Source organism: Lacerta agilis, chromosome 2 (genome assembly GCF_009819535.1).
Source record: "Lacerta agilis isolate rLacAgi1 chromosome 2, rLacAgi1.pri, whole genome shotgun sequence".
Lineage (NCBI taxonomy): Eukaryota > Metazoa > Chordata > Lepidosauria > Squamata > Lacertidae > Lacerta > Lacerta agilis.
Window position 1 is genome coordinate 4,278,909 of NC_046313.1, and position 26,977 is coordinate 4,305,885.

Consider the following 26,977-nt stretch of genomic DNA (forward strand, 5'->3'; position numbering starts at 1 on the left):
TAAGTTAAACTTGAGAAACCAAAGAAACCTTTCATCCTTTTTAGCTTTTGTTTTTGTATCTTCCTTTTGTATTTTAGCTGGGAAGCCAGACCAATGCCTGTCCCTTCCAGGTGATTTTTTTTTCATCTATGGGAAGGGGAAAGTATTAAAGCAAAAGGGTGGGTGGTAGGGGAAAATTTCTAGGCATATCATAGTGACATGTATTTTTATGGATTGTATATAGGTGTGCGAGTATTTTTTACCTGTAAATCTTTCTCTCTTTTTTTTTAAAGAGAAAAAACACCAATAAAATGAAAATTGAAAATATTTCCTAAGGGAGGAGAAGCAAGTCTGTCCCTTTTATACACATTGAAAGAGTCTCATACAGTTGAGGAACTGCACATAGCAGTCATCTAGCCTATCTTTTTAGCCTTGGTTTTCTTACACCCAAACGTTTCTCCTCCCTAATGTAACCCTGGTTCTCAGCATGCATTACAGCATCCAGAGTTTCAGATCAATTATTATTTTAATACAAACTTCTTAATTGAAACTGAATTCATTGCATCCATCTTGGTCACTTTTAAATATTTTAAAAACACATCCAGCTGCTCCAGGAATGGGGGAGATAACTTTGTAAGTGACTGAAACAAGTGGCCAGCCAGTCACCCCTGTGCACAGCATACTCTCACTTGGGCTATAGCTTCAGCATACTGAAAGCCAAGAGAATGGGTTACTCCTGATCTAGGAAATGCACTGAGCTTCCATAGTGGGCGTACTACCAAAATAATATAGGCAATCTTCAACTGATTAACCTTTGCTTACTCAGTAGATTTCTGGATGGGAATGGCTCCAACAAGGTGCTTGAAACAGCTCTTTCCAGCCAGCTGAATTGCAGTTGATACAGAGCTGCAGCTGACTGGGTGGTCAATAATGGAACCTTTTCAAATTGGCTGACTGTTTTTAAAAAAATCATTTATTAAGGAGCAAGCAACTGGTGGTGCTTCCTGATTATACACAACCAAATTATCCTTCTTCTTCAACAACAGTTGCATGTGGCATAGATAGCACATAAAGAAGCCAAGATATGCTTTTAAATGTCATATTTGAAAAAAAAAACACCCACCGCCAAATACAAGGATGCACCCATTTCATTTGTTTTGAGCACAGGACTATTTGTGATGCATTGTTTGAAGAACTTGCTCTGCTCATGAGAGTTCATTTTCCAAATAAGTATATTGGGAGAGAACTGAAGGATACATGGAGTATGCACCAGAAAGAGCCAGAAGATTTCAGAGAGCAAGTTGTGTGGACCAGTTTCCTGACTACAGGGCTACAGTCTTTCTTTCCTGTTCAGGCACCTAATGTCACGAACAACTATAGGACCAGGAGAAAACCAACGGGGGGAGGGGGGCATTAGGCAGGGATGGGGAATAGATTCATCTAATAATTTTTTGCTTCTTATGCAGTTAGTTGTTGAAGGCACAGAAGCCTTGTCCAGGAGCCTCCTCAAATCCTCTGCAGCAGGTGTGGGAAGCCTGTGGCTCCAGGTGTTGTTGGCCTTCAGCTCCCATCAGAGCCGGCCCACCAATGAGATGGGGTGAAACACCCGCCTCAGACAGCAGAGGTGCACAAGGCAGTGCCCCATCTGCCCTACTGCTTCCAGCACATGGTGTCACTGCTTCCCTTCCCCACCCCAGGATGAAGACAAGCGGCGATGCCTTGAGGAGCGCCCCAGCTCTCAGAGAAGTCAGCGAGAGCCTGGGCATTCCTACATGGCGGGCATTGCTGCTCGTCTTCCCCCTCCACGCTGCCGCCACCCCATCCCTGGGCTGAGAAGGCAAGAAGGAATGCTTTGTGGAATCAGAATTGAATCTCGAGGGTCATCTAGTCCAATTGCAACGCAGGGATTTCCGCTAAAGCATCCATGACAGATGGCCATCCAAGCTCTGCTTTAAAGCCTCCAAGGAAGAAGAGTCACAACCTTGCGAGGGAGTCTGTCCCACTGTTGAACTGCTCTTACGATCAGGAAGTTCTTCCTGGTGTTTCACCAGAATCTCCTTTCTTGTAACTTGAAGCCAAGCGAGTCCTACCCTCCAGAGCAGGAGAAAACAAGCTTTCTCCGTCTCCCATGTGACAGCCCTATAGATATTGGAAGATGGCTATCATAACGCCTCTCAGACTCCTGAGAGCATTCCTGCACACAGCATTGTAGCTTGTCCCATCCCCCTCCCTGGGGTTGGAAAAGAGCGCTCCAGCTCTCACTGAGTTTGGTAAGAAGGGGCAGCGTAGGGTGCGGTGCAGCACATTCCCTTTTCACCTTGGGTGGCAAAATGAGATGGGCTGCCCCGGCTCCCATCATCCCTGACAATTTGCAATGCCAGCTGGGGCTGTTGAGAATTTGAGTCTAACAACATCTGAAGGGCCACAGGTTCTTCACCACTGATCTATAGGTTGTTTTTTTCTGTAACCATTAGGAAACTTCTTTTCTTCCCCACCAAACTGAGGTTCCCAAGATGCTTGATTCTGCCCTGTACAGTAGAGAGGGGATGGATCACTCAGAAATTCTTTTTATTGTATGCTTCCCTTCCTCGACTATTACAAGTCACTGAGAAAATCAAGATGAAAAGTTCCAGGAACTATGTGCCAGTCCACAAGAGCCTACCAAAACAGAAACAAAACAAACAAAAATGTGTTTGCTATGAGGGTAGTAGCCACTGTCTCCATAGTGGGCATGGGAAGACTGGCTACTAACTTTTAAGACTCACCCCCCCAAAAAAGGACTTCCACTGTCTGGGCTGGATAACTTTTTCTCCATTCCACCAACCTTCTTCCTCCATGGCTGAGGTTGGCAGAGGAGACAAAGAGTGGTCCATTTCTTTTCTGCCAGTGTGCTCACTTGCCCACAAGAGATTCTTGATCAACTAGGGCTACCAGGTGAGTTGTTAAATGCAAACCTCTTTGCATGCCATGAGCCAGCCTTCCCAACCTGGTGCCCTTCAGAGATTGTTGGACTATAACTCCCATTGATCCTGGGCTTTGGTCATGGTGACTGAAGCTGACAGGAGCTATAGTCCAAAACATATTGAGAGTGACAGATTGGGGAAGGCTGCCATAAGCTATGACCCAAACAATTCAGAGAGCCACAGAATTAGAGTGGAATGTCATAGCTCTGGACCAAAAAAACCTGTACTGGATCTCCAGTACAGAAAATTCAACAGCTTCATTAAGCTATAGTTCCTAGGGTTGTTTGCAGGAAACCATGGCAGTTTCAAAGTAGTTTTACCTTTTTATTTTAATTTAAAAGTACTGGTGTGCCCTAACATTATGAGTCACGAAGGACACCTAGAGCAGGCATAAAGAAGCTGGTTCCTTTCAGAAGATGCTGGACTCCAAAACCCTATTGGCCCCAGGCAGCATAGCCAATGGTCAGGGACAATAGGAACTGTGGACCAGAAACCTCTTAAGACAGGCACTGGTTCCTTGTTCCTGTCCTAGAGGATGTATGCTTTACTGCATGACTTTACTGCAAGGACAAAATGAGGAACTGGTGCAGAAGGGTGCAAAAACAGAGCAAAGGTGCCTTACACATCGGAGGCAGCAAGTCATGTGGAGAAAACATAACCGTTGGCTCAAGAGAATGAGCTGCTGAACTTGGCTGAATGGTGATGTCAGAGGGGCAGGGTTAACGGGGAGCCTGTTTTCGACAGCCTTCTCTTTTCACATTCATACTCAAGGAATCGTGCTGGACCCTGTGGGCCTAGGTCCAAGTGCTGCCAGTCTCCGCTTCATTTTGCCTCAGCTACATTTGAGGCGTCGGAAATAGTTCTTTGTGGGGGGTAGTAGGTAGAGAACACCTTCCCCTACGGTGCACCAGCTTCTAAATTTGACTCGGTCTCAAGATCCTGGATTATGACCCTGCAGAGCCCAAGCCACCTAGAAATCCACACCGCAAGAAGCTGATGCCAAGCAGTACTGGTCTAATAGCAAATGCCAGGTCAGAGGTGCTCAGAGCCAGTCCTTTGCCCCAGGACTAGATGATCCGCGATCTAGTGCGCCTTCAAGATAAAACCGTCAGCCTCTGAGATTTAGGTGCCAGCCATGTCATTCAGCACCTGGGGCCACAAAGATGCTGGGGAATTCAGTAAGGAGCAGCTCCACCACCTGGTTCTGGTACACCATGCCCTCCACCAGGCTGGTTGCATCTCGCTCGTGTCTCAGGAGTGTTGGACCAAAGACAATGCCAATGTTCTGTGTCGTCATCCGGTTGATATCTGAGTGCTCCATCACTCTGAAGTGGGGGGGGAGAGAGAGAGAGAGAGAGAGAGTGAGAGAGAGAGAGAGAGAGAGAGAGAGAGAGAGAGAGAGAGAGAACACCATCATAACGCACTGGCCTCTGTCTAGCACACACATGGCCAAAGCAGGTATGTGGATATGCTTTGGATTTGAGATCTTAAAAAATGGTGCTCAACCAGCTTGAAAGTCACATCCCATGAACTGGAATGTCCTTTCCCTAGTCTATATGTGGGCTTGTTGTAATACAGGTGAAACTCGAAAAATTAGAATATCGTGGAAAAGTCCATTTATGTAAGCAATTGTTTTCATTAGCTACTGGAGTTTAATATATGAGATAGACTCACGACATGCAAAGCGAGATATGTCAGGCCTTTGTTTGTTATAATTGTGATGATTATGGCATGCAGATGATGAAAACCCCAAAGTTGAAAATGTTAATTTGGGGTTCTCATCAGCTGTACGCCATAATCATCACAATTAAAACAAATAAAGGCTTGACATATCTTGCTTTGCATGTCATGAGTCTATCTCACATATTAGTTTCACCTTTTAAGTTGAATTACTGAAAGAAATGAACCTTTCCACGATATTCTAATTTTTCGAGTTTCACCTGTAATCCAGGTCAGAGGAAAACGCTTTACACATGCTTCTTTCTCTGTACATCACACTAAGAAAAATTTAAGATTTGAAGCCCAACATTCCTTATTTTTACGACCTACAAAAGACATCCTTGGACATTCTGATTCCAATCAGCTGGAACTTCAATTTCTCATCACTGGGTCATGCAGTGCTAGCTCCCAAACACTCCAGCTTTCCAAACTCAGTATAGCCTTGCAGAGTAGATCTGATAGCAGAAGCAAGAGAGCTGGAATTATACCAGTTTGCTTCCACAATATAGCTCTTCTCTGCAATTGCTGTCCTGTGATTGTGTGTGCACAATGCAACGTAATTGCGAGTCCAGTGATGACAGATAAAACACTGATTGTCTGTCAGTGTTTTAATGGGATTTTAAACAAGGTTTTTTAACAGTATACTTAACAGCTTCCTTCTAACATTAGTAACCAATGCCGCACATGCCTGTAACAGGTAGTGGAATAAGAAAATACATAGGGTTGTATGGTACATTAATCCTGCTTCCTTACTTGCGAAGATGCTTCAGTAAATAATGCAGTGTGTCCTGGTTCGGTTGGGGGAGGCTCTGGATCAGTCCTGCAAGCTTGGATACTTTTTCCTTGGGTTCAGACAACTCTGTGTAGGGAAAAGCAACCGGCCACTCCTTAATTGGGCAGGAGGTGAGATAATAGGCATGCTTATAGAGACACCACCAGCTTTCAAGACAAGAGGCATCATCAGGAGCCACAAGAGACCAGGAAATGGCTTGAGGTTCTTGCTCATCTTGTGAAAGAAACAGGACTTCTAATCTTAGAAACAGAATGCAAATGACTCTGCAGTGATTACACTGCTAATAAAGTAATTTTACAAACCCAGATCTTAGTTGGTAAAAACCAAGGCTTTGGGGTTCAATTACTCAAAAAAGTAGGAAGTTACTAGGTGAATTATTGCAGAAAAGGGCAGTACCTATATACTTGTTCGGAGCCATTTTTCATCCCCAGCTGCAGAGAAAATTGTTGGCAGCTGATGTATGTGCTCCCACAGTAGGTATTTTACCAACCATGTGATCTTGGCTTCTCTACTTGCTTTCCACCCAAGCTCTATGTTACGCATGTGTGCCAATAACCCGTGTTTCCCATTATAATGTGCTAACTGGGGGCAGGGTGAGGGAAATGTGATGTCATCCCTTTAGGTCATTCCTTTAGCTATGGGGAACCAAAGCCAAAAGGCAAGGACAGGAGATACACTTACTGACACAAGCCACAAATTCATCAAAGAGGCTGTAAGGAACCAGTGGCTCAGGCAGCTCCCGGAAGAAAAGCTTGAGGGCCCCTGTTACCACATGCACATCGTCCCATTGTGGGTCACTGAGGCGCAGCTTCTCCTCTAGAAAGGGAGAAATAAGACAGCAGAGCTGCTGAAGATGGGCAAATGAGGAGTCAGAAAAGTCGGCCTGAAAGGAATCATTGTGCCCAGGTCACAAGCGGCAATTGTTCCACTCTAATTCTGCACAGGCCAGGCCACATTTGGAGTACTGCGTCCAGTTCTGGGCAGCACATTTTAAAAAGGACGTTGAACCGTTGGAGTGTGTCCTGACAAGAGTGGCAAAGAAAAGCAAGGCCTGTGAGGAACAGTTGAAGGAGGTGGGTCTGTTTAGCCTTGAGAAGGTTAAAGACATCCCAGCTGTCTTTCAAATGTCTGAAAGGCTGTCACAAAGAGGGGGGAGATTAATCCCGTGTCGCTGCAGAGAAAAGGGCAAATTTGTGGCCATTGCAGGGGAGGTGTATTTCCCTATACTTAGGAGAAGCATGCTAACTATATACAGTGGAACCTTGGATTTCGAGTGTCTCGGAAGCCGAACAATTTGGAACCCAAACACCGAAAACCCAGAAGTGAATGCTTCCATTTTTGAATACACCTCAGTAGTCAAATGGCTTCCGAGGCACGTTTCTTCGTTTTTTGCCGACCGCCCATTGCTCCTCGGTTGTTGAACGTTTCAGAAGTCCAACAGTCTCCTGCAATGCATTATGTTCAACGACCGAGGTACCACTGTATAAGAGCTGACTGGCAATGAGACAGACTGCCTTGGGAGATGGTGGAGCTATTTAAGCAGAGGCTGGGCAGCCACCTGTCAAGGGTGCGGTGGTTACTTCCTGCATTACATATCCTGCACTGAATGGGGGTTGGACTAGATGACCCCTGGGGCCCCTTCCAGCTCTGTTATTCTGCAACTCAAGAGAACCGCATCCCGCATTCAAGGCACAAGTTGGCCCCATAAGAGGCTTCCACCTCTGTCTTGCTTGTATTGTGTTTCTCAGTCTGTGTTCTTGAGCTCACAGAGACAAAGGCGCAGAGAAGCAAGCACCTGACATTACCTTGCTCGGGGAAGACGTAGCGCCCATCTGAGGTCACGGCCCGCTCTGCAAGACAATGCAATGGTTACTGAGGACACCAGTAAGAGGAACAAGGCCTTTGGTAATCCTGTCTTCACAGCATGTCTGACACATACATATCAGCAAGCCATACACTGATTCAGCTATCACCCTTGTCCTCCTTATGCTTCAGCTCTAGGATTTATACACATATTAAAGCAGTATGTTTTATTTGCCTTATTATAAATAACTGCAAAAGCAGCTGCAAAACGGCTTTAGGGGAGCAGGCATGTGTGTATTGGTTACCTTCTGGGTGCCAGCCAATAGGTGGCTTCTGTCCTCTGGCTGTTCTACAGCTGAACCACACTGGAAACAAAACTACAGACCTGTTCTCCACCCCCAAGACAGGGAAAAAAATGTGCGTTGGTATTGAACAGGCTGAAAAGTACTTTTCAAACTGGCCTCCGTTTTTCAAATGCTTCCTGCATCATCACAAAAGGAAAAGCCCAATGACAGAGGACGAGATGGCTTGGAGACTCAGCAACTCATTTCTCTGCAAGTTCCCCCCACTTCCATTTATCACTGTAATTACTCACCACGATCAACTATGAATCTCAGCTTTTGAATAACGGCCAAGTTCCCACTGACCCTGTAGATTCCATCTACATCCAGTCCTGAAAAGCAGAGGAGAGACCCTACTGTGAAATCTCATGGACCCCCCCAATGGAACTGGGCAAAGTGGGGGCAGAAGGCTACTACCAGGGTCAGGGGAAGGGCCAATTCCCAGCCCAGGCAATGGCTTATGGAGAAGGAATGGTGAGCACAGCGTACCTCTCTGTTCCACAGTTTCCACACACAGCTGGACAAAACGTGGGACGGTGCTCCCTTCCCGTTGGCACAAGGCTTCTAGCCGGCAACCAAAGACCTGGTCTGGGGAAATAATAATAATAATAATAATAATAATAATAATAATAATAATATTAATAATAATAATAATAATAATAATAATAATAATAATAATAATAATATTTATACCCCACCCATCTGGCTGGGTTTCCCCAGCTACTCTGGGCAGCTCTCAGCAGAATAGTAAAAACGTGATAAAACATCAAACATTAAAAACTTCCCTAAACAGGGAATCTGCCTTCAGCTGTCTTCTAAAAGTCAGATAGTTGTTTATTTCTTTGACATCTGAAGGGTTTTCCACAGGAAGGACGCCACTACCAAGAAGGCCCTCTGCCTGGTTCACTGTAACCTCACTTCTCGCAGTGAGGGAACTGCCAGAAGGCCCTCAGCGTTGAACCTCAAGTGTCCAGGCAGAATGATGGGGGTGGAGGTATAATGGGCCGAGGCCATTTAGGGCTTTAAAAGTCAGCACCAACACTTTGAATTGTGCTTGGAAACGTACTGGGAGCCAATGGAGATCTTTCAGGACCAGTGTTATATGGTCTCGGCAGCTGGCCCCAGTCACCAGTCTAGCTTCCGCATTCTGGATTAGTTGTAGTTTCCGGGTCACCTTCAAAGGTAGCCCCACATAGAGTGCATTGCAGTAGTCCAAGCAGGAAATAACCAGAGCATGCACCACTCTGGTGAGACAGTCTGCGGGCAAGTAGGATCTCAGCCTGTGTACCAGATGGAGCTGGTAGACAGCTGCCCTGGACGCAGAATTGACCCGTGCCTCCATGGACAGCTGTGAGTCCAAAGTGACATCTAGGTTGTGCACCTGGTCCTTCAGGGGCACAGTTGCCCCATTCAGGACCAGGGAGTCCTCCACACCTGCCTGCCCCATTCCCCAAAATCAGTACTTCTGTCTTGTCAAGATTCAACCTCAATCTGTTAGCCACCATCCATCCTCCAACCTTCTCCAGACACTCACACAGGACCTTCACTGATTCTGATTGGAAGGAGAGGTAGAGCTGGGTATCATCCAAAGGAGAGAACTGCATCTGGAGGGCACCATGTTGGCTCCTGCTACATTTCATGTTCACAACAGCCACACCAAAATTTAAACCACAGAGCCTAGGGCTTGCCAATCAGAAGGTCGGTGGTTTGAATCCCTGTGACGGGGTAAGCTCCAATTGTTTGGTCCCAGCTCCTGCCCACCTAGCAGTTCGAAAGCATGTCAAAGTGCAAGTAGATAAATAGGTACTGCTCTGGTGGGAAGGTAAACGGCATTTCCGTGCGCTGCTCTGGTTCGCCAGAAGCGGCTTAGTCATGCTGGCCACATGAACCGGAAGCTGTCTGCGGACAAACGCCAGCTCCCTGGGCCAGTAATGTGAGATGAGCGCCGTAACCCCAGAGTTGTCCATGACTGAACCTAATGGTCAGGGGTAACTTTACCTTTACCTTTATTGCAGCCATACCGGTCACAATTATGGCGACTTGTTTTGCCTTTTTAAGGGGTTCCCATCTGAAGCATTACGAGCAAGTGCATCGTGATGCCAACTCTACAATACCTCTAAAAGTCCACCATTCATACGCCGCCTAAGCTGCAAGGGTTTGGGTAGTCACCTCGGATCAGTCCTTTTTCCTGCAAACTCCGCAGTGGCGGCCGTTTTGCTATGAAGCGCCTCAGCTTGCTCTTGACCCGTTTCTTGTAGGCTCTGTCCGGACTCGAGGGCGCTAGGAGATGGGCAGGGAGAAGGCGGGAGAGAAGAAGTTAAGGCAGCTGCTACAGTAGCTGAAGCTCAGTTGTCCCAGCTCCCCTACCTAGGCCAAGGCAGCTTCATTTAAGCAACTCTCTTCGCATTCCCCACACCCAGATTTGCTTGGCACACACCTGCCTGCGCCTCATTCTTCAGAGCACCCGGCTCCTCGTCATCATCAGCACTGAGATCCACAAGTTCAGCACTGTTGGACCGGCAGAGTGGATACAGAAGTGGCTCATGCAGAGGGTTCTCTTGATCCTGCAGTGTGGAAGGGAGGCAGAAGAAGCCAGTAGGGGTGGGGCAAAGTAAGGGGCAAAGTAAGGGGCAAAGCAGGCAAGTGGATTTAATTTCCAATTTATCCCAAATGCAAAATGTGGTGTTTCATTGGTATGGAGACCTAAATTGGGCTGGTCAGTGACTTGTCAGGGTGATGCAACCCCCTGACCCACATAACCTTCCAGTTGACATTTCATTTAATTCCAGTCTTGCTCAACCACACTTTCAGCTTTGCAACTGACCCCTTAAAAGTCCTGGGTCTGGAAAGCGGGAGGGGTCAGCTGTGAGGCCATTAGCCTTCCCTGGTTGTCTGCTTCTGTCATGCACCAATCCTTCTCTGACACCATGGGTCACATCTCCAATGGGGTTAGATTTATTAGGTTTGGTCCTAAGTCCCTGTTCCCACATCAAGCTGTATTTTTTTATTTTTTAAAAAAGCACAAATCCATTTTCAATGTGTTTTCCTGCAAAATACACAGTTTTATACTATTTTAATACAGCTTTGCCTCATGAGGAGAGAAGACTCCCTGGAAAAGACCCTGATGTTGGGAAAGATGGAGGGCACAAGGAGAAGGGGACAACGGAGGATGAGATGGTTGGACAGTCTTCTCGAAGCTACTAACATGAGTCTGGCCAAACTGCGGGAGGCAGTGGAGGATAGGGGTGCCTGGCATGCTCTGGTCCATGGGGTCATGAAGAGTCGGTCACGATTGAACGACTGAACAACAACAATACAGCTTTATTCTAAAATGTATTTTGTGCACATTTTAACATAAAATATAATGTTGGTAATTTGCTTTTTCAGCTGAAAACTGCATTCCAATAATAACTGCATTCCAATCCATGTTTCAGTCCCATGAAGTGCGAATGAGAATGGTTCATTAAAAATAATGCAGATTGAACAAAACCTCAAGCATTTCTAACTTGGAAGAGGAGGAAGAATTGAGGGCATCTTAAGCCTTTTGGATTGCCTCACTCACCAGCCTACGGATGACCCTTCTGATTGCCTGGTACCAGTCTTGGATGACAGCCTCACTGCCTGATTGCAGGAGATACTCATTGCCTGTCACGGTGCGGAACTAAGAAGAATAGAGGGGGGGAAAGGAGAGAAGACAGACTGGATTAGGCAACGGCTCCGTGTAACCCTGTGTTTTCCTAGAATACATTGCCTTGCATTTCAAAGGAAATGTGTATGAGGAGCCACTGGAAGAAGAAGAGTTTGGATTTGATATCCCGCTTTTCACTGCCCGAAGGAGTCTCAAAGCGGCTAACATTCTCCTTTCCCTTCCTCCCCCCGCAACAAACACTCTGTGAGGTGAGTGGGGCTGAGAGACTTCAAAGAAGTGTGACTAGCCCAAGGTCACCCAGCAGCTGCACGTGGAGGAGCGGAGACGCGAACCCGGTTCACCAGATTACAAGTCTACCGCTCTTAACCACTACACCACACTGGCTCCCTACTACATCCACACTGGATATAATAAGAGACCTGCTGGTTCAGGTTAGAGGCCCAACTAGTCCTCTTTCGTATAGTGACCAACAAAATGGGTCTTGAGAAGCCATCAAGCTCCTGCAATAGCTGTCTCCCATCACCTCCAATCCTAGAGAGGGAATTTAGCTATGAGTGAGGAGTTGACTAACTCTTGAGAATATCAAAACAAAATAAAAAATAAAATAATTCCTTCCAGTAGCACCTTAGAGACCAACTAAGTTTGTTCTTGGTATGAGCTTTCGTGTGCATGCACACTTCTTGAGGATGAGCCTTTGAGCACATTTTCACCATCCACTTCCCAGCAGAGACAATCCAAATTATCCCCTCCCTTCTCCATGGACAGCACATGCAGTAGCCCTTCTTTAGCTGCTTCTCTATTGCAGGCCAACTCAGGACCATTAAAGGTCAACTCTGTGTTCTCAAGTGAGAAGAGCAAACAAAGCCGCAGTAGGGGCAACAAGGGTTCAGTTCTTGGCAATGTGACACCTGACCCCAGGTATCCCAGGCTCGTTTCCTGAGCATTCACATGCTTACATGGATGACATTCCGCTTACTGGACAAGTCCCTGGCCCAATCAATGCGGGCCCCACGCAAATCCACACTGCTTTCAGGCCGGCTACTGGCTGGAGTCTGCGGGAAGAGAGGAGAAGGAGTTAGCTGGTTCTCCACAACTTGACTTGACACTGTGTCAAGCTGGGAAAGGGAGGCAGGAGGCTTCTGCTGCCGAGCACAACCAGCTCTTCCTTCCTCCTCCACCTTCCACATTGTGCCCTGCTTGCCCCACTCACCCATGCAGCTGCCACCTTGGGGTCCTTGTAGAACATGAGACTGTTCCCAGCCAACACCAGCCACGAAGATGCCCAACACTTTCTGCAGGGGTGGGATGCGAGAAGAAGCAGGGTGAGAATCTATGGGGGTGAATCTGACAGCATGCATATTCTGAGCGCACACACAAAAGGATGGAAACAAATGCACCCACACGCAGGCATGTTATACTGATTGCATTAACTGGCTGGAATAAGCGCTGCAGTTAAATAAATGAACCCACCTCAACCTTACATTGAAAGCAGTCAGTGGCTTTCCTGGATTTTCAGACTTCATATGGATATGGGAGACATCATTTTATCTTGCTCAGAACCTACTTTATGCCTTCAGGTTACCCTTCCCTTCCCTTCCCTTCCCTTCCCTTCCCTTCTCTTCCCTTCTCTTCCCTTCCCTTCCCTTCCCTTCCCTTCCCTTCCCTTCCCTTCCCTTCCCTTCCCTTCCCTTCAAGAAGGCAGCTTCTGCACACGATGTAGAAGGATGGGACTTGTCAACGTGGGATGGTAGCTCATCTAGGAGATGGAAAAGTCTGATCCTAACCCTCCACTGCCTTGCGAGAAGAAAAGGCTAAGGAATAAAGCCTACACAAGTCCTGAGTGGTTGGGTGGCACCTTGTCTGCCTCCTTTCAGCAGCTCCTGCAGCCAAGTTGGTGCCAAATGGCATGCTCTGCTTCCCTTTGGACCACATCAGCGAGTCTGAGGGGGGGTTCTTTTCATCTGGGCAGCCCAAAACCTCCACACACACTGCCCAGGCTCGCCCCCCAAGGATGTCACTTCAGTGCTGCTAATGCAGCTGTTTGACTCCACCCCTAGGGGCACACTCCGTTATCTCTCAAGACAAATGGATGTCAACAAGGAATCAGGTGAGACTCTGTTTACCTATTTCCTGTTCTCTGGAACTAACTCAATATCCTAGTTTGAGCCTGAGGGAAGGAGAAAGAATTCCCCGTAGGTCATAGATGAAGAACCGCCCCCCCCCCCCGATGTTGCTCCAGCCCTCCAGATCATGGCTGGTGATGGAGGGTGGGCACTGGAGCCCAGCAACTCCGGAGGCCACAAGTATCACCACAGCCCTACCTTAAGACCAGCTGCTCTCTGAGCTGCAGTTAGGACCACAGGAAGCTGCCTTACGCTGAGCAAGGCTACTGGTCACTGGTCTACACTGACTTGGCAGCAGCTCTACGGTGCTTCAGACTGGAATCTCTCCCAGCCTTACCTGGAAGTGCCAGGGGTTGAACCTGGGGCCTTCCACAGTCATCGTCATGATAGTATATCCATCATATTGCCCATCAGGCTTATTTAGATACTCCAAACTCCATGTGTCCCATTTCCCACAAGCTTGCTTCCTCTGCCCTACCAAACTCCTCCCCTGATGGAGAGAACCCAGGCTCAAATCTGCTTTATTTCCTCCTAGGCTGGCTGGGCCCCTTCCTGATCTGTGACAGTAAGCTGAAAAAAAGGCCCAATTATCCACTGACAGCCCTTTTGTCCCTTCACAGCCAGGACATTGCTTGTCAAAACCCCTTCAGCTGTGAACTGCTATCCAGCTGGAACTGAGCAACCAGCCCGGTTAGCATGAAGACCAGAGGACCAAGGGCTGCCCAGATTCCACCAAAAGGAATGGGGGGAAAGCTCCCCTCCTCAAGCATCCTCCCACCGCAAGGGGGATGCCAGCGAGGTACCTGAGTTTTCGGCCTCCTTCTGCAATCTTGGTTTTGTTCAGCTGTCCGGTTTTCTCCACCATCTGCAGCGAAGGAGCATCAGCATCAGCAAACGCCATGGGCAAACCCTCTGACCTTTTCTGAGCTGCAGGATACTCCCCAATAGCCTCTGTTTCTCAACAGAGCTTAACCTGCATCTCTCCATCACCTATCAGACAGGTGCTCGCTCTGTTGCCTTCTCAGGTGACTACTGAAGACATTCCTTTTCCAACAAGCCTTTTAAGAGGTTCTGCCCCGGAGCTGGTTTTATATATGATTTTATTGTGGGTGTTTAGGATTAGGTACCGCACTGGGTCTCACTAGCCCACCTTGCAAAACTTTATTTTTCCAAAGCCTGGATTTCACTCCCTGTCGCCCCTTTGCTTCATTCACCCTCCAAGCCACACCAAGCTCTCCTTCTTTGTCCTGCACTATTTCTTCCTATTATTATTATTATTGGGTAGTCCATTGCCTGGGCTGCACTTTTGACTTCAATCGGATCTTGCCTGCAAGTTTCCCACAGGCACCTGGTCCACAGGTATATAGTCCAGGACTATCGGTGCCACTGGCCGGATCCCACAGGGCTCTCTTTTCATAAGAGCATCTTACCGCACCCCAAAACTGAGAAAGACGCCTGCCTGACATGGCAGTCCTAAACTTGGGGTGCTCACTGCACCAGATCCTTTCCAGTGGGGAGGAGGGGAGGTTTCTTTGTTCAATTATATTTATATCTCGCTTTTCCTCCGGGGAGCTCAAGGTGGCATATAGACGGTCCCCTCCCTTTTATCCTCACAACAACCCTGTGAGGCAGGCCGGCCCCATGGTCACCCGGTGAGCTTCACACACTCTAAGCACCGCACCACACTTACATGCAGCAGGTCAGGGCTCTCTGTGGGGGAACCATTGGCAGATCCTGGCAGTGCAGGGTATTCCTCTAGCCAGGCCTCACAACTGTGTTGCGAAAGGTTCCGGCGATGACTTCCCTGGAAGGAGAAAGACACAGAAGAAGTGAGTCTCCCAGCCTCTTTGGTGTATCAAGTCCAGGGCCAGCCCTGCCATTAAAGGTAAAGACAAAATAAAAAATTCTTTCCAGTAGCACCTTAGAGACCAACTAAGTTTGTTCTTGGTATGAGCTTTTCATGAGCATGCACACTTCTTCAGACGAAGAAAGGTAAAGGTAAAGGGACCCCTGACCATCAGGTCCAGTCGTGTCCGACTCTGGGGTTGTGGCGCTCATCTCGCTCTATAGGCCGAGGGAGCCAGCGTTTGTCCACAGACAGCTTCCGGGTCATGTGGCCAGCATGACAAAGCCGCTTCTGGCAACCCAGAGCAGCGCACGGAAACGCCATTTACCTTCCCGCCGGAGCGGTACCTATTTATCTACTAGCACTTTGACGTGCTTTCGAACTGCTAGGTGGGCAGGAGCTGGGACCGAACAACGGGAGCTCACCCCGTTGCAGGGATTCAAACTGCCAACCTTCTGATCAGCAAGCCCTAGACTCTGTGGTTTAACCCACAGCACCACCTGGGTCCGTTGGCAAAGGGAAATGACTGCCCCTGACAGCTGATTTTGGATGAAACGAAGGGGTAGCAAACAGCTGCTTATTTCCTTTATTATAGGTGATATCCAATGTTAGTCCTTCTCAGAGTAGACCAACTAAAATCAATGACCTCAAGTCCACTAATTTTGGTGGGTCTACTCACAAAGTTTGGATACCACCCTATATTTTATTGTCTTTTCCTCTGCCAGGGAACGGGGAGAGGAATTTCTGCTTCAGGTGCCAAAATAAAGGGGCTGACATTGGTTACTTTTGCTCCTTTACTTGACACGGGTTGGAGGGGAGGCAATGCCTTTTCCCACTCTTGCCTCAGGCAGCCAAATGTATTGGGCAAGCCCTGGTCAAAACACATTCTGCACCACTGCCCTGCCCCTGCCCCTCCCCTTCTCACAGCTGCAGCTCCAGGCACACACAGAGTAATGCAAGGCTGTGTACTGACCATCGCCCCCCAAGGAATCCTGGGAACTGTAGTCTGTGACAGGTATACTGCAGTTCCCAGGATTCTTGCAGTGGGAGGGATTTGCATCAAAATGTCTGGTGTGCGCACAGCCTCCATTCACTACCAAATGCACCTAATTCTTCCTCTTTTGGGCACACAGTTCCCCCCCAGCCCCCCCCCAGGTGACTTACCTTGGACACCTGCGTCTCTGGCAGCACCATGGACTTGGTGTAGCTCAGCTTCTTGTCCCTGGTCCGGAGACCCTGACTCCCAGCCTCCAGCTCACCCCTCTCTGCTCCGTCTGGGTCTTTGTCCAGTGTTTCGCCCAGAGGAGGGTCTACAGGGGCTGAGGGGCTGTTTCCCTCTGCCTGTATCAAGCGCTGCAAAAAATGCAGAAACACAGAAGGTGGGAGGGAGGGGTAAAGTGCTGTGTGTGTGCGTGTGTGGAAGAGAAGCCTCTATCTAGAGAACCGGACAGCTTCCAATTAAAAGAGGTTGCCCTTCCCCCTCCCTACCCCAGGCCCAGCAATTCCAGAGTCTTAATCCCCAGGGGCCCCCTGCTATTTCTTTCAAACCTCCTCCTCTCTCACATAAGCAACAGCCCTCCGTCCTCCTGCCCTGACCCTCTGCTGCTGATGGTCCTAACAAGACCTACAGGCACAATCTCTCCTGGTGGAGGAGGGATGCACGTGGCAGTGGGGCGTGGGGAGCGGGGAGAGCCAGCTTGGGAGATTAGCTGGCACTGGCAGGCTGGCTCCTTCCCCTTGGCCAGGACTCCTAGTTCGTTAGAAGTAATTATTGCAGAATTCCTCCGCAGTGGCCCAGGGAGAGGGTGCCAGGAAGCAACGGGCTTCAGAGGGAGGCAGCCTGCGGGGAGGGAGGTGGCAGCAGGTACCTGTCCGCAGGGTTCCCGAACAGGTGAGCCACCGCCCCCCCCCCAATAATGGACCAGGCGCCCCTGTGTGGCGTAGTGCTTAATAGTTCTCAGCTAGGACTTGGGAGACCCAGGTTCAAATCTCGATGCAGCCATGAATATCGCTGGGTGGCGTAGGGCCGCTTCCAGACTGTTGCCATTTTGGGGTGGGATTCAGTCACATACTAGCATATTCAGGCTGTGCAATGCAAGATGGTTTGGTGCTCTCACGTGGCAACCCTGGACTTTTTGCAGTAAGGAAAGTGATGGGGAAATACACGCTGGAAAGTGTGAGATCACAATTGCTTGACACAACATTGCCTATCTTTCCGGCGAACAAATATTCAGTAAATAGTTGATGCTGGCCAAACCCGCTACAAACTTCGTGCAAACAGATCCGGATGAATGGTAAATAAGCAGGTTGTCTATTTCTTTGCCTTACCCACCTCACGGCGTTGTTGTGAGATTGAAAGGGCCAGGATGGGAGGCAACAATGTGCGCTTATCACCAAAGCACTGTTTGCCAGCCCCCCCCCCCCGAGAAATGCTTGAAGTGATGGAGGTGAGATCTGTACAGAGCCGTCTTAAGGGGATCTGCCGACCTGGCGCGGCTATCCCTCCGGCGCCCCCGCCATGCCGCCTCTCCGCCGCCTCCCTCCCGCGCTTGCCGCCCCTTGGGAGGGGGGTGGGCGAGCGGGGGGTGAGGGGCGTGGCGCTGGAGCGGCGCGGGGCTCTGCGCGCCCTTCCAGCGCTTCCGGGATGGGAGGCGAGGGCGGCCGGCTCGCGCTCCCGCGCAGCTCGCGCTCCGCGCGCAGCTGGACGGCGCGGCGCTGCTGGGCAGCTCGCGCTGCATCGGGCGGGCGGCCGGCTGCGCGCGGGAGCGCGAGCCGGCCGCCCTCGCCTCCCAGAGCCCCAGCTGGAGTGCTGGAAGGTCGCGCAAAGCCCCGCGCCGCTCCAGCGCTCCAGCTGGGGCTCTGGGAGGCGAGGGCGGGCGGCTTACAGCCCGCCCGCCGGCGCGCGAGTGCCCGCCTGCCCGTGGGGGCGGGGGCGGGTTGGGGAGGAGGAGCCCGGTATGCCGGCGGGCTCGCGGGGGCGCCCCTGGGGCGCCCAGCGCCCTGGCGCACCGCGCCACCGGCTTCTATGGATGAGACGGCTCTGGATCTGTACTAGCAGCTGCACACCCTGGTAAGAACCAGCATCAGCCTCACCATCTCTTGGTTCCTTCGTGGTGGTTTCCATGACTTCTCACCCGTTACTGGCTTGTAATAGTAACTGCGCAGGGAACCAGAATCTATGTGGTGCTCCCAGGTGTCCAGCACCTGCAGTGGGGGGCTGCGAGGGCTGGGGGGCATTGTTGCTAGTTGCTTCATCTCCTCCAGGTTGCAGTAAATTGGGGTCTTTTCCCCAACGGGACGATGGGGAGGCAGGTGAGTATCATCTAACATCTGTCAGAAGAAAACAGGGGTGCTCATTTTTTTTCAGATATTAAGAGGAGGCAGTTTCTCCTCATTGTGGAATGCAGAACAAGTGAGAGGAAGCCTCCATAGCACGGGATTTTTTATGGCGAACCCAATAAAGAGCTCTGGATAACTTAACTTCAAAAATAAACATTTCCCAATCCCCAAGATCAGGGCCGGGAAGAAGGCAGATCTGCTGATAGATATTTGGGCGATCAAGAAGATTTGAGGCCTCTCCCGACTGGTTAACAATAGCAACAACAAAGGCCCCATCACACAATACATTTAAAGCGGTATCGTACCACTTTAAACCATCATGGCTTCCCCCAGAGAATCCCAGGAGCTCTAGCTTGTTAAGGGTGCAGAGACTTATTAGGAGCTGCCCCCTTCTCCTTCCAGAGCTACAGTTCTTAGAGATCCTTGTGAAGAGGGATTGAATTTTAAACCACTCTGGAAATTGTAGCTCTGGGAAGCGAATGTGTTTGTTTGTTTTTAACATCTCTCAGCACCCTTAACAAACTACAGCTCCCATAATTCTTTGGGGGTGTTGAAAATGGCACCATAGTGCTTTATTTTTTAAAAAAATAATATTTATTAATTTTTTTACTAAAAACATACAAAAAAACCATAACTACACTAATAACATACATGACAGACATAACAAAACAACAACTTACACATTTCTTAAAACTAATATTACTTCCTCACATCATAATGGGACTTCCTCCTGTCTCCTCCTCCTGCGTCCCTTGTAAATATCTTTTTGTAACTTCCAAAATTTCCTACAATTCTATTCTATTATCCAATAACAAAAAACCATGAAAGCACCATAGTGCTTTAAATGCATGGTGTGTAAGTGGCAAAATTCACACACCCTAAATTATGCTGCCAAGATAAAGAAAGCTTTGGGGTAACCAGGAATGGATTTTTGTGTAGAAGGCTCCACTTAGTTCTGGTACACAAAACTAATTCCTGGGATCAGAATGCTTTAATTCTAAGGGTATGGTTCTTACACCAGGTCTTACAAGCCCGAAACCTGCCTGTCCTGGCCCCAGATCACGAGTTGTGTCCTCCTGACACATATGTGGCACCAGAACCTTTCCCAGATTTTTAAAAATACTGTTTTTATCTTCTTTTTAAATGTTTGTTTTAATATTGCATTGAAGTTTGATTTTTATTTGAACCACACTGGAGTCCATGTGGAGACTTTAAAAAGATGAAGGTGCAGTTTAGACGTTTTAAAAATGAATAAATGACCCTACCCTTCAGCAACACCAGCTACTCATGGGACACAGCCATTGCGAATACTGCACTGCGACAGAGCAGCCACCTTGCCTCATTCATAGGAACGAACTGACCATGTAATCATCTGTCATATCTAGGTCTGTAATCCTCAGACGTCTCCAATCTGGAGTTTACATTCATAGAATCATAGAATCATAGAATCATAGAGTTGGAAGAGACCACAAGGGCCATCCAGTCCAACCCCCTGCCAAGCAGGAAACACCATCAAAGCATTCCTGACAGATGGCTGTCAAGCCTCCGCTTAAAGACCTCCAAAGAAGGAGACTCCACCACACTCCTTGGCAGCAAATTCCACTGCCGAACAGCTCTCACTGTCAGGAAGTTCTTCCTAATATTTAGGTGGAATCTTCTTTCTTGTAGTATGAATCCATTTCTCCGTGTCCACTTCTCTGGAGCAGCAGAAAACAACCTTTCTCCCTCCTCTATGTGACATCCTTTTATATATTTGAACATGGCTATCATATCACTCCTTAACCTTCTCTTCTCCAGGCTAAACATACCCAGCTCCCTAAGCCGTTCCTCATAAGGCATCGTTTCCAGGCCTTTGACCATTTTGGTTGCCCTCCTCTGGACACGTTCCAGCTTCTCAGTATCCTTCTTGAACTGTGGTGCCCAGAGCTGGACACAGTATTCCAGGTACCAGAATATAGTGGTACTATTACCTCCCTTGATCTAGACGCTATACTCCTATTGATGCAGCCCAGAATTGCATTGGCTTTTTTAGCTGCTGCATCACACTGTTGGCTCATGTCAAGTTTGTGGTCTACCAAGACTCCTAGATCCTTTTCACATGTACTGCTCTCAAGCCAAGTGTCACCCATCCTGTATTTGTGCCTTTCATTTTTTTTTCATCCTGTATTTGTGCCTTTCATTCATTCCCATCCTACAAGGCTTTTACTTATAGCGGAAATATTTTTACCCCACCTAATAACCAAAGTTACCCCCCATTTCATCCTCAAAATGCAACTAAATGTGAGAAGTACGTGTGGACAGCCAGAGCCCTGGGTTGGAGTCACACAAGCTGGCTCCAAGCCACACCAATCCTACCACGCCCCGAACCCCAACAGAATCCACCTGAACCCCCATCCATAGACCAGGGGCGTAGCTAGGTAAATTGGTACCCGGGGGCAAAAAATTTTTTGTCACCCCCAACCCAAAGGCATGGGAAGGTTAGGTGGTACCCGGTGCGGAAAATTTCTTGTCGACCCCCCCCCCAAAATAGTTTTACGTTATTTCATATTTTCTTACAAAGGAATAATAACAAGTAATAATAATAAAAACCCTTTTATTTATATCCCACCCTCAGGGCTCAGGGTGGTTAACACCAGATACATAACACTGGTATAAAATCAAGCAATAATTAAATTACCACCTAAAAACATCTCAAAATCAAATTAAAGTCTAATTAGATGGCTTTCCACAGGCTTAGGGTTGGGAAAAGTAAAGTGTTCTCTGAACTGAAATTTCAGCCTTTATGACATAGGAAAACAGCCAAGTGAACAGCTATTTTGGTGGAGGAGGGTCAAGATGTTAACTGATATGCATGAAATTTCATATATAGCTATATAATCCCTAGTATAGTAAGATAAGACCTTCGGAGCAGGCATTTAAAAAAAAAATCAAAAAAAAAGTTCATTTTTTTTCCCCAGAAATTTTTTTTCAAAAAAAAAATATTTCTTGCTAATTTGTCACCCCCTCCATTATGGAACACGGGGCGGCCCGCCCCCCTCGCCCCGCCTTGCTATGCCCCTGCCATAGACCATCACAAACTCTGCCCTGTTCCAGAGAGGTCCTCCTCTGCTGCTTTCCTAAGCCTTGACTTTGCTGGCGAGGCCCCTCTCGATCTTCCCTCCACCCACCCATTGCTCAAGAGGAAGCTGAAAACACTTGCTTCACTGCTGGGGTTTCCAATGATTCCTTCAACAATTCAGAGAGCCTCCGCTCCACAACGCCTCCTTTTGCTCCGCGTATGCCTCCCCCAAGCGCTTTCCCTATTTTAAACACCCCCCTCCCAAACCGCCTGTTCCAAAGGCCTTTGCTCATGCCCACCTCCCCACAGGGAGTTGCAACTCGGCCCCAGTTCCCCCTCCCAGCCCGGTACTCACTGCTGTCAGTGCCTGGGTCGGGAGTGCAGCTCGGAGGCACACCCGCAGGCTCTGCCGGCCCTCCCACTGGCTTCCCCCACATCCTGTGTGAGCAAGACCAGCGGCCTCCCAGGGAAAGGGCAAAAAAGGGGAAGTGGGGCGCAGCATGTTCAGATGTGTGCTGCTGTGACCACCCAGGAATCTAACACTATCCCGATAGTGGATAGTTCAGTCCGTAGGTCCTGCATTGCAGGGGGTGGACTGGATGACCCTCGGGGTCCCTTTCATCTCTACAATTCTGTGATTCTATTATTCAATTGATGCTCTGTGATTCTAATAGGTTTCTTTTTGATTAAGCAGCATATAAAGCTTATTAAATAGATATAAGTAAGTGTGCAGTTAAAAGTCTGCCTCGACCCTAGTGCAGGGGTATTTTACCATTTAGAGATATTCTCTTATTTGAAACAAAATAAAAAATTCTTTCCAGTAGCACCTTAGAGACCAACTGAGTTTGTTCTTGGTATGAGCTTTCGTGTGCATGCACACTTCTTCAGATACACATTGGCTCAGCCAATCCCCCATTCCCACCACCCTTCTGAGTAATATCCCTCCCCACTCCCTCACTATATTTAAGGATCTGGTGACTTCTGTTTCAGTGTATCTGAAGAAGCGTGCATGCACACGAAAGCTCATACCAAGAACAAACTCAGCTGGTCTCTAAGGTGCTACTGGAAAGAATTTTTTATTTTGTTTCGACTATGGCAGACCAACATGGCTACCCACCTGTAACTCTCTTATTTGAGACACTGGCCAGTCCTTCCTTAGTAATTCGTAAGGAACACTGAATGGAAACCCTGAAACTGCTTTTACTGTACAAACTGCTGATGCCCTGCATTTACCATGCTGCTGCTGCAACCACAACTGTGGTTTCTGTTTGCTTAAAAGTAAGGACCGGAAAGCGGTAGGGAAAGGATTAACCCTTTCCTCCCCAGTTGTGAGCCCAACGAAAATCCCTCCTCCTCCACCGCCCTGCCCACCACAATTAGTGATTAAAAAAAACCAGCAGTAGCAGGAGAAGTGGGATTTTCACTGGGATTGCAGCTGAGGAGCAGGATGGCCACATGTCCTTCTTTATAGAGGCAGGAAATCTTTTTCAGCCTGAGACCCAGGGCTGTGCAGGGTGTGTGGGTGCATGGGCGGCTGGGTACACTTGCCCAGGCCTCAGAGGGCCAAGTCAGCCGGGGGGTGGCAGCACCAAGGACCAGCTGCTTTTTCGTTTGACTTTCTAACAAAATATGACAGCCATCTCCCAATGTCTAAAGGGCTGTCCCATGGAAGATGGAGCAAGCTTGCTTTCTCCTGCTCCGGAGGGCATGACTCGAACCAAGGGCTTCTACTTACAAGAAGGGAGACTCCAACTAAACAACAGGAAGAACTTTCTGACAGTAAGAAATGTTCTGGTCCCAGAGCTGGGTGGGCCCGGAAGCAAATGCAGGAGCAGCAGGTAATGTAAATTTTACCTTTCCCCGTTTTTTAAAAGCATGCTTGTTTCTGCACAAATTCACACACCCTTCGCTTTCCTCTAACCAGGCCTGCAAGGGTTGAAGGACACATTCCAGCCAAGCCAAAACACACACGTGTGTGTGTGTGTGTGTGTGTGTACAAAGCAGGGCTTGTGAGGGGTGTGGCTTGGGGAGAATCCCAAGGTTCCCCACATGTCATAGAGGACATTACTCTGTTTGAAGGACTGTCTAGATTGAACACGGGTTGTCAACTTGGTCCCTACCACCCACTAGTGGGCGTTTCAGGATTCTAGGTGGGCGGTAGGGGGTTCTACGGCACAAGCTGAATCCTTCCATTGAGCACTGGTGGACGGTAAGGAAATTTTACCATCAATAAAGATGCATTAGTGGGCGGTAGGTATAAAAAGGTTGACTACCACAGAGCCTAGGGCTTGCTGATCAGAAGGTCGGTGGTTCGAATCCCCGCGATGGGGTGAGTTCCCGTTGCTCGGTCCCAGCTCCTGCTCACCTAGCAGTTCAAAAGCACTTCAAAGTGTAAGTACTGTAGATAAATAGGTACCGCTCTGGCGGGAAGGTAAACGGCGTTTCCGTGCGCTGCTCTGGTTCGCCAGAAGCGGCTTTGTCATGCTGACCACATGACCTGGAAGCTGTACGCCGGCTCCCTCGGCCAGTAAAGTGAGATGAGCGCCGCAATCCCAGAGTCGGACACGACTGGACCTAATGGTCAGGGGTCCCCTTACCTTTTACCTTTGCCCCTGGTCTAGTCCATGTATGGGTTAAAGATGGTTAAAGCCATCAGAAGGGAGCGAAGGGTCTGCCTTCCAATGGAGGGCTCAGAGGACAGGGGAGGTCTGAGGCCTTCAAGCCCTGCTTCTGAGTTCACATAGTTATTCCCCACACCTCACACACCTTAATTATGTGAAAAGGTTTGAGACAGGACGGAGCCACCTTACCTCTTGGCCGCAGCTTGCCAGCAGCTGCTCCTCTGAACTCTGCTCCTGCCTTGCGTCACCAGTTTGGGGCAAGCCGCTTGTGCTGCGACTCCTGCCCAGAGACGAGCGACGGGAACGCAGAGGGAGGCTGTGGCAGGACATGAGGCTGACGTGGTGGAAAGGCGGGGTGTGTGGTTCCATGCAGAGGTCTACCAGAGAGTAAGACAGCACTTCCAAGTGAGCTAGAAGGATGAGGGTCAGAAACGTATGAACACCAGTTGTTAGGAAGCACAAGTGGCAAGAGAGCTGCTGCCCTCATGTCGTGCTTGTGGACTTCCTACAGGCATGTGGTTTCCCACTGTGAGAACAGCATAGCCGTATAGATCGGCCTTGGGCCAGGCCTGGCATAGGTTCTGGAGAAAGCCAAGGAATTGTAGCAACTCCTAAATACCTCCTTGAGATCTCTCAGACACACACCCGAGTTATCTAATTAAAGACCAGCTGACCCTCTAAGCAGGGGCCACTGACTACCAGACCCCCAGTTCTAGCCATGAAGTTTCCTTATGCTAGCATGTGCACACATAGTCTCTCAGGAGAGCATGCCTAATGTGTCCCATCAGCCGCCTATTGCAGGGCTGGGCCCGACAGCCACCAACGGGTCAACATTCTTCCAGCCAAGGCTCAAACCAGGAATCTCTTGTGGTGATCTACCAGAGGCTGCAGAGATGAGGAGGGGGTAGGAACAGTGTTGTCCTCTCAGGTTCTATTGTGACTTCACTTCTCCCTCCACCCCACGGCTGGTAGACCATTGGTTCCTTGTGACCTAAACTGAGCTATCAATGCTTCCAGGTCAAGATCTTTGCTGGAACAATCGTCATCTCCACGCTGCATCCAATGTGAGGCTTAATATGGAAACAAACCATTGGTCCAGCTGTCTTCAGCCTTGGTTTCCCAGATGTTGTTGGGCTACTACTTCCATCACCTCTGACCATTGCCTAAGCTGATTGAAATAATGGGGGAAGAGCTCTGGTCTCTAGTCGCTGGCCGTGGCTCTCAGGGGTTTCAGATAGGGGGTCTTGCACAGCCCCACCTGGGGATTGAACCCAGAACCTTTTGCAGGCAAAGCCTGGGCACTCACACCAAGCTCTGGCTGCTCCCCTCGCAGTCTGCTGGCTTCCCCATCCACTTGCCTGCCCTTGTGCTCGTTCCTGGTTGCCTCTTCCCACATGAGCCTGCCCATATATCGAGGCCCCAGCATGGTGCCCTCCAGATGCCTTGGACTCCAGCTCCCATCACCCCAGAGAGTAGGGATTCTCAGGAGAGCAATGCCATGACTGAGGGGAATGTGTGACTGCTTTACAGTCCTCACTTGGAATGTCTGCAATCCACCCCAATAAGGGCGACAGTCCTCTTTTAAAGGTGTGTCAGAGGAGAGTCCTCTCTTTTAAGGTGCCCTTTATGTGAGTGTCCAGTCCAAGCCTAGCTTAAATATAAAGGCCGATAAGAAGGGAGAGCAAGGGCCTAAAATTTCCCATCGTCAGGATGCAGACACACAGGTCATCTGGTCAAATTCTTCCCCACTATGGTGAGATGTGTTGCATTTCTATTTAAATTCTAGCAGTTTTGTCTACAATGTAAACTGGCATCCTCATTGTTTGGTCCTTCCCCAAAAACTCACCAGTGCCACCACCTTGCTCTGCATTGATGCCAGGATGCTGTGTAGTATTTTCCAGGCGGGCTGCCCTTGTGCCAGGGGGCACTTCAATCATGTAGCTGGCAGGCACAAAGATGGGTCGCTTCTGCTTGGGCTGACCAAGCCGTCGCACCTGCCACCAGTCCTCATTGGCCTTGTGCATAAGCTGGAAGATCTCGCCTTCTGCAATGGTCACCTGCCTCCCATCCTCAGACTTATACTGGTAGTTGTAGAGGGCTTGCAGCATAACAGCGCCAGAGGAATTGTCCAGCGATGGTGCGCTCTGGCGGAGGTTGAACCCTTCCAGTAGCCGCCGTCCTGCAAGCATCTCATCAGAACAGGATAGCCGTGAAGCATCAGGAACTGCGTGCCAGGAGGAGCTCTGTGTTGTCACCTATGAAGGGGCACAACACTGAGAGGCTGAACACACAAATATAAATATACCTTTTAGAACAGAGAAGATGCCAGTGCGCTTAGGCACATCTGCTGTAATCAGCTGGTTGAATCACCATATACATGGTGAAATATTAGTGTACTAAGAATGTCGAACATAGGAAGCGGGCCAATACTGAATCCACCATTGGTCCATCTAGCTCAGGATAACTACGTTGACTGTCAGGGGCTCTCTGGGGTTGTAGTCAGGACATTCTGTTCTGTCCCAGCCAGGGAATGACCTTCTGCATGCAAAGCAGATGTTCTATCACTAGTGATGGGTAGATCTGTCAATTTTGGTCTCTCTCTGTTTCTCATTTTTCCCATCTTAAGTTCAGTTCTCCACATTTCCACATTAGTTTGTAATTTCTTTGAAAATGAAAAAGTCCTCAAGAAAACCCACCAGCATTTTAGTGTTAATTTCCTCCTATTATATACCTGTTTGTATGC

At 48.8% G+C, this 26,977-nt stretch overlaps 1 protein-coding gene across 1 annotated transcript; it reads right to left on the reverse strand.

Annotated features, from left to right (window-relative positions):
* Positions 1 to 2,642: 2,642 nt before the first annotated feature.
* Positions 2,643 to 26,456, reverse strand: ARHGAP9 (Rho GTPase activating protein 9). Its single transcript, XM_033137520.1, has 17 exons — positions 26,081 to 26,456; positions 24,424 to 24,644; positions 18,310 to 18,546; positions 16,381 to 16,569; positions 15,061 to 15,174; positions 14,174 to 14,235; positions 12,458 to 12,539; positions 12,204 to 12,299; positions 11,161 to 11,259; positions 10,036 to 10,162; positions 9,768 to 9,878; positions 8,088 to 8,186; positions 7,853 to 7,930; positions 7,260 to 7,304; positions 6,136 to 6,270; positions 5,415 to 5,520; positions 2,643 to 4,267 (listed from the first exon to the last, which is right to left on the reverse strand). Exons 1-17 carry the CDS (start codon positions 26,421 to 26,423, stop codon positions 4,081 to 4,083), a joined length of 2,331 nt encoding a protein of 776 aa, XP_032993411.1. The 5' UTR covers positions 26,424 to 26,456; the 3' UTR covers positions 2,643 to 4,080.
* Between the last annotated feature and the right edge of the window lie 521 nt (positions 26,457 to 26,977).